The sequence below is a fragment of the Sceloporus occidentalis genome, unplaced genomic scaffold (assembly GCF_023333645.1).
Source record: "Sceloporus occidentalis isolate IW3139 unplaced genomic scaffold, rSceOcc1.0.p SCAF_1, whole genome shotgun sequence".
Classification (NCBI taxonomy): domain Eukaryota; kingdom Metazoa; phylum Chordata; class Lepidosauria; order Squamata; family Phrynosomatidae; genus Sceloporus; species Sceloporus occidentalis.
In genome coordinates this window covers 268,461,372-268,473,364 of record NW_028316981.1, presented here as the reverse complement: position 1 = coordinate 268,473,364, position 11,993 = coordinate 268,461,372, and the positions used below count along the sequence as shown (strand labels likewise).

The 11,993-nt window shown below is 37.0% G+C and overlaps 1 protein-coding gene across 1 annotated transcript in view; it reads left to right on the top strand.

Moving 5' to 3' along the window:
- The first annotated feature begins 5,857 nt into the window (after positions 1-5,857).
- ADGRV1 (adhesion G protein-coupled receptor V1) overlaps positions 5,858-11,993 on the top strand; it is a 361,649-nt gene continuing 355,513 nt past the window's right edge. The window contains exons 1-7 of the mRNA XM_089483154.1: positions 5,858-5,894; positions 6,100-6,284; positions 6,596-6,745; positions 7,594-7,689; positions 9,402-9,506; positions 10,279-10,389; positions 11,336-11,901. Of these exons, the coding sequence (XP_089339280.1) occupies positions 5,858-5,894; positions 6,100-6,284; positions 6,596-6,745; positions 7,594-7,689; positions 9,402-9,506; positions 10,279-10,389; positions 11,336-11,901 (1,250 nt within the window). The remainder of the gene's footprint in view (positions 5,895-6,099; positions 6,285-6,595; positions 6,746-7,593; positions 7,690-9,401; positions 9,507-10,278; positions 10,390-11,335; positions 11,902-11,993) is intronic.

Below are 11,993 nucleotides of genomic sequence, written 5' to 3'. Positions count from 1 at the left end.
TGCTCGGTTTCAACCGAAATGAAGCGAGGCAAACGCAAAAGAACCGCTCTTTCCTGACACTAGTTTTTGGGGTTCTTTTGAAAAGACCTGATGCTGAACTGTGTTCAGCAAGTGGGAACGATGGGTTGGATTCGCATCAGGGGGATTGCACCAGCTCTTACCATCTTTTGCCAGCCCTAGTGCTCTGGTGCCATTCTTGGGTGGCTCGTGTCCTGTGGCATTCCCTTTCGGCTCAGTCATGGCTGACAGGCGGTGCAGTCCTTCCTTCCTTCCTTCCTTCCTTCCTTCCTTCCTTCCTTCCTCCCTCCCTTCAGCCTCACCAGAGTCCTTGGAGCATGGCTTCGCCTTCTTTCCCAGCTCAGCCATGGAATCCCACTGGGTGTCTCTGGGCAAGTCACACTCTCTCAGCTGGAGGGGATGAGGAGAAGAAGGAGGAGAAGGTGGAGGAGGGCCAGGGAGTGCTCTGGCTGGGCTCCCCAGCTGAGGAAGCTGAGGGTGGTTCAGGACAAGGAGGAGGAGAGTGACATGGAGTACCACTGATGCTGCTGTCATGGACAATGAGGTGAGGGGTGCACCGAAGGGCATCCCATGGCCTTCCCACCATGCTGCCACCCTTCCTCTATTGTTGTTGTTGTGTGTCTTCAAGTCTGTCATGGGGTTCAAAATAAGGTCGCCAGATCTCGCCTGGGACCCGGGCTTCAGCCGGGCTATACTTGCCCAGTGGCTTTGGCAGCAAAATCCCAGCTGCTTCCCAATTTAGGCTTGAATTCAAATGAGGTAAGCCAGGTTATTTAAGCAGAGCAATAAACTGTTTAGTACAGTAGTTTGTATATTGGGCTAGTATTCTGGGAGCCCAGAATTTAGATATTTGCTCCATCTTAGAAACCCAGTGGGTGAACTTGGGCAAGTCATATGCTCTCAGTCCCAGAGAAGGTCAATGACAAACCTCTGATTAATAAGTCTTGCCAAGAAAACCCTTTGTTGGATTCATCATAAAGTGGCCAGAAATTGGAAATGAGTTGAAGTTAGACAACAATAACAAACAGATAAAAGCAGACAAATATTATAATTCTACAATTCAAACAATTATTAAAACTTGTCTGATTTTTATATATATAAAAAGGAGGGGCTTGGGACATATTTTTGGGCTTGCTTTAAAATTAGAATATACTGGATTGTTATCATTAAAGACATTGGAAGAATGACTGGTCTCTCAATCCCATACTTTAATTGCTATCATTGATTTGAAACACATTTTTGCCTGGAGATTGTGAAATTGACTGATTGACAGTTGATAGAAAGGTAAAAAGCTTGCCTCCCCACTTAAGATTGTTTTTCCTTATAGTCTAAATGGTTAAATAAACAAATGTAAACAGAGCGTAAGGGACATAGCAACATAGGCCCAAAACACACAGGCCAAAAGAAGCAGCTTCTAGCTGCTTTGGGAACATGGTGTCAGATGACACCCCCAACCCAAAAGCAATTGGAAGCCACTCTAGCACTGCAGTCTGGTCCTTTGGACTGGAATGTGGTGAGGCCACTCAAACAGGGCTGATAATTATGATGATGCTTGTTATTATTATATTGTTGATCATCTATAGTACAACCTTATGCATTACTGAATATATTATAGCAGGTGTTTTTTAACATAAAAGATCGGGATGTTATAATTCTTTAATCTATTTCCAGTGGTATGGGTTTTTGACATTTTGAGTTGGGTAACTATACAGCATTCTACTCAGGAAATGAAGAAAAAAAAATGGAACAGCATTAATATTGCGAAAAGACATAACAAAATCAAAGGATATAACATAAAATCTGACCAAATCGAAGCAATAAGACTTCAGGAAAAGCCAGTAAACATCACTATAATCTAAGTATATGCACCAACCACAAAGGCAAAGGAGGAAGAAAAAGAGAATTTCTATGAGAGAGTCCAGGAATAAATTGATAACACACCAAAACAGAAATGCTTGGTAATTCTAGGTTATTGAAATGCCAAAGTAGGAAGCAGAGAAGAATCAAAGACAGCAGGGAGATTTGGCCCTGATTCTAGAAATTATGCAAGAGAGTGACTGTTAAAGTTTTGTGAGGTTAACAATCTATTAATTGCAAATACCTTCATCATACAACTGGAGAGGGGACTGTACACATGGACATCACAGTGTTGTCAACATAAAACCAAATATATTACTTAATAGCTAACAAAATATGGAGAAGTTCCATACTGGCCGCAAAACCGAGAAATGGTTCAGACTGCAGCACAGACCATAAACTACTAATACCCAAAATTAGAATAAAGCTGAAGAAGAATACCAAACCAGTAGCCATGCCAAAATATGATCTGGAAAACATTCCAACATAATTTTAAGAAAGTGTGAAACACAGATTTGTACTATTAAGCGTAATGGACTGAGTAACTAAAACACTATGGACAGAAGTTAGGGACAAAGTCAAAGAGGAATGCAGAAAGATAACAGTTGCCAAAATGAAGGAGAAGAAACAATGGATGACAGATTAAACGCTTCAAGCAGTTAAAGAAAGACAAGAAGCAAAAGAAAAGGGAGACAGGAACAAATTCAGAACAGTGAATGCTAATGTCCAGCAATTAGTGCGCAAAGACAAAGAGAATTAGTACATCAGTGCAAAGAAATAGAATCCGACAACAAAAAACCAAGAACAAGAGACTTCTTCCACAAGATCCAGAAATTCAAAGAAATATTTAAACCAAAGATGGGGATGCTGTACAACCAGGAAATGAACATAATACATGACCATGATGAATTTTCTTAAAAAATAAAAACAAAACACACGAGAGCTATATAAATATGTGAAGGGAAGAATGATACATAGGAAGAAAGAACTTATGAAAAAGAACCCAAATTTTGGAAAGTGAAGTGAAAGCTACACTCAAAGCAATTAGGAAGAATAAATCAGGAACAGATGACATTCCAGTAGAATTGCTACAATCCACAGAGCAAAATCAAGTTCAGTTCTAATTAAAATCTGCCATCAAATATGGAAAACAAAGCAGCGGTCCACAGATTGAAACTGATCAATATACATTCCTATATATACACACACACACAAATGGCACAAAAGATTACACGGACTTCAGGACCATTGTATTAATTTCCCATGCAAGTAAAGTCATACTCAAAATTTTGTAGCAATGACTCCTTCCATAAATGGAGGATGTGAGGGCAATCTTGCTGTGACATCTGTCACACCATTGATCACCAGGGTTGATTTGGCTGATCTGGCTGGCTAAGTGGGTGTCCTATTCCTTCCTCACCACTCCATGTGCTTCCCTTCCGAGGCTGCGTGCTCGGTGGAAGAGGATGACCATCCCATATAGAAGGAGTATACCGTTCTTTGGTCAAGGGTACATGTGTTTTGTTGACTACAGCAAAGCCTTTGATTGCATAGATCATGGAAAGCTATGGAATGCTCTTAAGGAAATGGGAGTGTCATCACGTTTGATTGTCCTGAAATATAACCTGTATTCAAGACAAGAGGCAGAATATGGAGAAACAGAATGGTCCCCAATCAACAAAGGACTCAGGCAAGGTTGCATTTTATCACCATGTTTATTCAACCTGTATGCTGAAAATATTGTATGCAGAGGAGGCTTAGAGGTCATTCACACTTCTGCTTCTCCTTCCACTGTAATAAGTCCTTCACTTCACTTCAATTTCCTTTCCTCCATTACTACTCAATTATTTAAGGTAAAATAAAGAAGTATGCAGTCAGGAATAGTAGTGGATCCAGTGCTAGATCTCTTCCCTCCTTCTGTTGTTCCCCATCTACTTATTGGGCAACGGTGCCCATCATCCCACATGCCATTGGGGGCATTGGAAGGGGATGATGGGAGTCACTGTCCAATACATCTGAAGGATGTGAGGCTGGGGAAGGCTGGTCTAAAACATGATAGACTGTTGCATATTCTCCAGTCTACATTACACAGGTATAGAGTATTTAGGGTTAGTACTGTACCTCCTCAAACCCATTTTTCAGATGAAGCTTTGTACATTTATCAAGGTGGTTTTGTGCTGAAATGGCTTCATCATATTGTTACTGAGTAGAACAGAAAGAACTAAATCTTAGTAAGCTGACATTCTTCTTCAAACAATGCTTTCCCAGTTTTGCCCTTTAGAGAACACTTTGGGGTGGGAGATCAATGAGAATATTCTTTCCTTTGACAAAATAGAATAGAAAAAACATGCAAGTCATTTGGGAAATCATCTAAATTTGTCACTTGGATCAAAAATTCCCTATTAATTGTTAATAATGATGGTGTTGGCACTGCACTTTCTTTCACAGGAGATCACATTTATTAAAGTCAAATTGAACACACACACACACACACTAAATCAAAACTTAATCTGAACTAGAGTCAACCCCCTAGAACTTATTTTACACCGCTTTGATCTAATTTGGAAAAGCGGTATATAAATAAACATTATTATTATTATTATTATTATTATTATTATTATTATTATTACAAAGAGGTTTTATCCATAGAGTGTATAAGATGTGGTCGTCCTGGGCATAACAGTAATGAAATTCTCCTTTTTTTTCTGCCTAAGGAGACATAAAATATTCGAAGAAATGTGTTTTATGCCCCAGACCTAACGTAAGACCTACAAAGGGATTAATTTACAAACTAAGAAGCATCATTTTATATCATTGTTGAAAAGAGTTGTAAAATATTAATTCATGTTAAAATCCCTATTCTCAGTTCATTTGAAGACAAACAAAGCATATACAAAAAGGAGGTAAATCAAAGACCCTTAGGCATATGAAGCAGGGGCAATAATTTATATGTGAAACCACTTGATGATATTGTGTGGCACTTGAAAGATATTTTGCTGCCTACCCAGATGATATTTTTAAAACACTGTCCCTAGCTGAATTGCTTTGCAAGGTGATTGTTTGAAAAGTTACCACAATATCCTTTTTTAAAACAATTTCTGTGAAAACTAATTATTGTACAAATAAAAGGTAATAAGAAAGAATTCATGCTAACTGAATAATTGATGGTATGATTATTAGACTTCTCTTGTTCTGCAGGAGTAACTTTATAGTTTTAGAATGCCTCTCAGCAAAGGTAATAGAATTCAGGTAATTCTAAACGCTGTTAACTTGCTTTGTAAGGATCATATTTTCAGGATTATTTACTAGAAGCACACTCTGTGGGAAGGTATTTGGTCAGTCTACGACAAGGTAACAGCTGATGTTAAAAGGTCAGCAACACCCGTAACCCATTGTTGATCGTCCTTCTATTTGCAGACAGACAGATTGTGTCAGAATTTACAAATGCTGCATAGTTTACAGTGTAAACTTTATTTCCATGTTGCAATTTTACCCTCAAGATATTACATGTACTCTACATTGCCATTGGAAACAGTGGGCAAATATATATTTATATAATGATCTTTAATACAATATAAAAATATTTTTTCACTATTTAAAGTTACTTTACTTCCCTCCCCCTTCAAAATGTGGCATTCTCAAATTCTTAGAGAGCAATTTGCAGCACTGTTAATGTGGCTCAGCTTCCCAGGGAGTCGTAGGAATAAGAGCGTACTCTCATGATGTGATCAGTTGATGTAGCATTGTGTTTCAGACTGTGCCACCTACCAATGCTGCACAGACAGATATTGGAAGCCTGTGGGGACAGTGTTACTATTTCCCAGGTCTGCGACCACATCCCAGCCCTCTTTATCTTGCAATTTGTGGGTTTATATCCGGCCTGCCTGATTTGAATATACTATGTTGTATGCCATGCTTTCATTGAGGAAGTATAGCTGTCTTCAGACACCCTCCTTCCCATGATTTACAGTTGCATGTGGAGATGGAAAAAGATGCATGTTCTAGAGCTGCCTTCATAAGTAAGTCAACTTCAATGACCCCACACCCTGCCATTTATGCACTGGAGGCCTATCCAAAGGATACAAGTTTTTAGTCATAAAAATCTGAAAGTAATGTTGGTACTGTAATTCTTAAGTGGATTTTATGCAGTTGGTGCTGTACTGTAATTCTTAAGTGGAGTTTATTGCTATGGCCACATTTCAATATTTTCTCTTCTCTTTTTAGGGATGCCCTCTGTTTGTTTAGTAGCTACACTCCTTTTAGCATTATCTATCAGTTTTATCTCAGGAGAAACAGAAGTAAGGTTCACAGGACAAACAGGATTTGTAGTGAATGAAACTACTACAACAGTTATACGGCTTGTTATTGAAAGGGCAGGAGAACCAGTGAATGTTACAGCTATTGTAGCGGTAAGAAATATTTCTAATCTAATTTATCTTTATATTAATGTTTTGTTTTAATTGTGAGCTTTTAAACTGCGGACACAGGATTTGGGGAATTGGGCAGACTTATGTAATCATGACAAACTGAGAAGGGAAATATCACTTCTTCACAAGACCAGTACCAAAAAAAACCACCCCATGCAATATAAATACATCAAATGACCTCTTGAAACAATGAAGATATTTATTTTAATAATGGCACAGGATGTAGCAGAATGAGCAGAGCTATCACCTGATTGTTCTCTTTTAAGGAATGCTTACATATACATATATTGCAGATTCATGGTGAAAATACAGGTGATTTTTTTGACACATACGCAGCAGCATACATATCTGAAGCAGAAACAAATCGAACTGTCTACATTTCTGTATGTGATGATGATCTTCCTGAGGCTGATGAGACATTCATGTTTTATTTGACACTGCAGGTGAGAACTTTTTTAGTAAGTTCAACTATATATGTGTCCTTAATGGAGGGGAAATGAGTATTCCCCATGTTTGTATTGTTGGTTCAAAAATGGTGGGCAAAGTGTGGGTTTGGGGCTGCATATGAGGGCATCAGTGTAAGCCCCCTATGCTCCTCAAGACCTATGTGTGAACCTGAGAGAAATAATTACAGAGAAATAATCTTCACTTTACTTTATGTTATGTTTGTCACTTTCTCCCTTTATTTTAGTAAATCTATGAATTGTATATAATACATATATAGTATTTTTCTGTTTTTATACTGTCTGGATTCTTTTTCTCTTGATCATTATAACTGTGACAGTCATTAGACATTATCTTGGTATTGTTCATCATGGCCCTCCTTATATTGGACTTCAACTCCTATCATCCCTCACCATTACATATTCTGTATTAGACTGGGTAGGAGTTGCAGTCCATTCACATGTTGGGGCACATTTTTCCAGCTCCTGTTATAGATAGTATCAAAAGATGTTCAGATTCTTAGGGTAGTCAGGGATACATACTTCTTATCTACTACTTTATTGCTATGGTGTCATTAATATTGTCAAGCTAAGATTAATGGTCTCCAAAGTTTGTGGTCTCCAAACTTTTTTGTTTACCCAGACTGAGTCTATAGAATTTGTGTCCCATTAAAAAAGCTTTGGGAACATTCAGGATGAATACCTTTTTTTGAAATGTGTCATTAAGAAAGATTCATTGAGCTAGAAAATAAACATGTTATTCAATAAGTGCATTTCCCTACTTGTCGGCTGTTTCGTTTGCAATGTAGCCTTCAAAATTTCTGTACTGTGTTCCTTGTTTGTTTAAGAAACCACTTCCAGGAGTAACAGTTGGATCACCAAGAGCTGTCACTGTGACCATTTTATCAAATGACAATGCCTTTGGGATCATTTCTTTTGATATGGTATGTTTTCTTATTTTATATGCCTTTAGTCTATAGAATTAGAATGTTCCTCTCAAAGGAATAATTTAGCAGTCAGTGGTAACTAAGCATCTCCTGTGGTATAGGATTTGAAGGCGTTAACTGCAAGTTCATTTGATCTGAGCTGTGTAAATACCAGGGATGGCTACAGTGAACTTTTCTCTTTCAGCTTCATCCTGTTCTTCATAAGGAGTTGAGAAAAGTAGTTCAGTGCTTCAAGACAACTCATCCACATTGTTATGTGAAGGCCCTGAATTTTAAATATGTTACTTCTGTGTAATTTTGCACTCTTGTTTATGGAATATAAAATGGAAGGTTTCTCCATTGATTCAAAGTGGCCAATGGTTTCTTGTACTGAGATCGCTTGGCATATTGTTTCGTGCAGATTAGCAAATGATAAAGCCAAGGGTGCAACACTAAGCAGGACATCCCAAGTGCATTGAAATAGTTGACCAAGTTGCATGGCTTAATAAAGAGCAAGAGGATTGAGGGAATAGTATCATCCTTTCAGAGGCGGTCTTAAAATATATAACTGCATGACTTACTTTGAGGAAAGGTTAAAAATCACTGTTGAAAAATTCTGTGTAAGCATCCGCTTAGTGAAATAACTGTGAATAATTCTTTTGTAGCCTCAAAGGTTCCTTTGTACTGGTTTAGAAGTTTTCAGTAATGATGAGCTCTTTGTAAGATAAATGAGACAAATAAAAAACTAAAGGAAGTGGAAGAGGAAGAGAGTATGAAGATATACAGTACTCTGTCCCACTGGCAAGTCGTGAATTAGCTTAACTGTGTAATACTGACTTTTATTACAGGTCAAGTATAACTACTATGGTCCAAAATATACTGCAGAAATAACCCAGTTTGAGTCCACTTTAATTGCCCTGGCTCAGTCCCAGGAAATCCTGGGAAATGTAGTTTCTTGTGAAACCAGAGTTCACTAGTCAAAACAAAGAGCCTAAACTAAAAGCAGAACAGTATGGCAAACAGAAAGGTCTAAGGAAAAGTAATCAATGAGGAGTACATAAGAACGTTTTAATATCTAAAATATTCAGTAAATGTAGTTACAATAATTTTCTGGCATCCAGGTAAACAGTGTGTGGTCAAAGCAATACACTGTCCCAGAAAGCGCAAACAACAAGCAATGTATACACTTCCCATATACATACAAAGTTAAAAGTATAAACACTGCCAATATGCATGGAACATTAGAAATGTATGAGTTTCCAAATAAGATACAAATGTAAAAATATCCAACATCCAAAGTGCATGGAGAAACAGACGTATTCTTTGTTGTTTTTCCTGCAACAAACTAGCACAGCTACCCTTCTTAATTTAAAAGTAACAATCTAGCAAGGCTTCTGCTGTGTAAACAGAACCTTTAACGTGATCTGATTTAAAGAACTATACAAATATTGTAACGTATGATTTGTCTCCAACAGCCATGATTTTTAGAATAAAAAATCAATAATTTTCAAATATTTATATCTGTTGTCTTTTATTCCTCTGATTAGCCAGACTAATTAATTGCAGGGCAATAGAATACCATCCTTGGGATAGTTCACAGATAAGATGAATTTGTCTCTGAGAATTTGTATTTCTATGGTAACAGCCCTCTGTATACTCTTTTGGAGACATTTTATGGGAAACTGACTGTGTGTTGCCTCTCTCCATTCACCTTGATCCCCACATTTTAGCCTGCCTTAATCATACTGACTGAGCCCAGAGGTGGAAATCAATCTGTGCCTCTCACCCTAGTTAGGGAGAAGGGAACCTATGGAACCGTGACTGTGATTTATAAGGTAAGTATGCAGAAATAACATCGTCTTTTAAGGTATTTTTTTAAGTGAAGCTAAGAAGCGAGACTGCTAGAATCCTAAATAAGTATAAACATGTCAATTCTGGAATGAATATTTCCAAGTATGGCTACTTGCATTGAGAGGATTAGTTTAATTCTTCACATTGTGGTTTAAATCTGTAATCAGACTTTCTATTTATCTCATGGGGAGAAGGTGGCAAGCAATCACAATCAAAATCCAACATAGTTGCCAGCTGTGTTACAGCCAGGAAAACACTCTTTTCTTAGTACTCAGCTGACATGACAAGATCTACACTTGCTATGAAATCTGGGTAGATGACTATTTGCTTTACTACATGGGCATACCAAAGAAAAGCATTTCCAAAGAAACCTAATATAGGATTAGAACTCTAATATGGGATTGGAAGAAGTTGAAAACATACAAAGCTGCTTGTGAATGTATCCTCATTCTTGCTGCAAATACTTTGTACATTTCAGGTTCTTTCTTAATCCAGTAATTAAGAAATGAAATATTCTACTTTTAACACAACAACTAGAGTTTCTTTAGATTTCATTTTATCATGGTGCAGTTATTAGTTGTCTTGTAGGAAATGGACACCCCTATAATTATTTAAGTACTTTTTAATGAATTTTATTGATTTTAATCTTTCTTTCAACTTGAATATCCAAAGATTGTCTAAAATAATGAAAGTCATAGAGTTGATTGTTGAAAGCATTGTGCCTGTTGACTGAAGGGACACAATATCTCTTTATAGGTAGAAGGTCCAAATTCTCCTGAAGAAGACTTGAGCCCAGTAAGGGGAAATATCAGTTTTCCTCCTGGCACAGCTGTATTAATTTATAACATATTTGTTCTAGATGACCAGGTGAGAAGAAATAACATTCTTTTTTATGCTTTTAATATATATCTTAGGATGATGAAATAATTAAGCCATGATACTGCTATCTTTAGTGAATACTGGACTTGCTTATTTTAAATATATAAACATAACTAGATTCAGAACTACAATGGCTAATACATAGTAGGAATTGGAAACACTGTCTTCTCTCAGTTATACCCTCTTCTCTGCTAGTCTTCCATGTGAAAGTGAAAACCTTTTTCCCCCAGGTGTGTATGTGCAGAAATAACTTTGGTCTATTGAGATGATCTGTCTTCTTGGTGCTGGCTGTTGGTTTTATTGCTCCTATACTCTTTGTAAAATACATTTGTCTGCTATTTCTTGCATGCTTATGTTAATATTATCATTTTGTTATAGGAGTTTTATTATAAGGGTAGATTTTTGGCCTAAGTTCAGTTGATAGTCTCTCTGAAAGTAAACTTGATTGAAACAATGGGAATTTGGTAGGTTACCGCTTAGATACATTACATTGATCCAGTGAGTCAACTCTGATTGGGATTAACATTTAGATTTAAGTCTTTGTTGTTAACTTCATTGAGCATGAGTGCAGAATACTTGGGACTACAGCTGGCAACCTGTTCAGCATTTATGATGTCATAAACTGCATTTACAACGTCATAAATTTTGGAATTTATGGTCACTGCATGATTTCAGTGACCAGAAGCACTGCCAAAACCTATATGTCTGAAAGCATCTCACTGCTGGGAGAGGGATGGATACTTCTTCATTCACCAACCCATTCCCCAGCATCTTGGAAATCCTTGTGTTGGAGGTGTTGCCTTGAAGCTAGGTTTTTATATGTTTCTTCAGGAGACATAGCTATAGTGATAATGTCTTTGATCAATAATTTTTTGATTTCTATATATTTGTCTTTGAGTTGAGTAATCATTAATGATTAATGTTGTTCTTCTAGATTCCAGAAGATGATGAACTATTTATTCTGTATCTGAGAAGTGTTGAAGGAGGAGCTGAAATCAATGCATCAAGAAATTCTGTTGAGATTATTATTAAGAAAAATGATAGCCCAGTACGATTTATTCAAAGTATTTACATGGTGCATGAGGAAGATGATATACTAACAATCCCAGTATTTCGGGGGAAAGATGATAGTGGAAACATAATTGGACCTGATGAAAATGAAGTCTCAGTTTGCTACAACATTGTAACTGGGAATTCAACCATACATGCTCAGCTTAACTTAGACTTTCTAGACCTACAGCCAAATACAACTATTCTTTTTCCACCTCTAGTGCATGAATCTTATATTACATTCAAAATCCTTGATGATACCATACCAGAAATTGCAGAGACATTTCATATCATGCTACTCAAAGACACTTTACAAGGAGATGCTATTTTAGCAAATCCATCCATTGTCCAAGTCATCATTAAGCCTAACGATAAACCTTATGGAGTATTATCAATCAATAGCATCTTATTTACTCAGACAGTTGTCATTGATGAAGACCAGAGGCTCAGGTACTGTATCTTTTCTGTGTATTAATAATAGAAAATTAGATTCATGAGCAGCTTCAGTTTACTTGAGAAAACAAGTTTTAATTTGAAAAAAT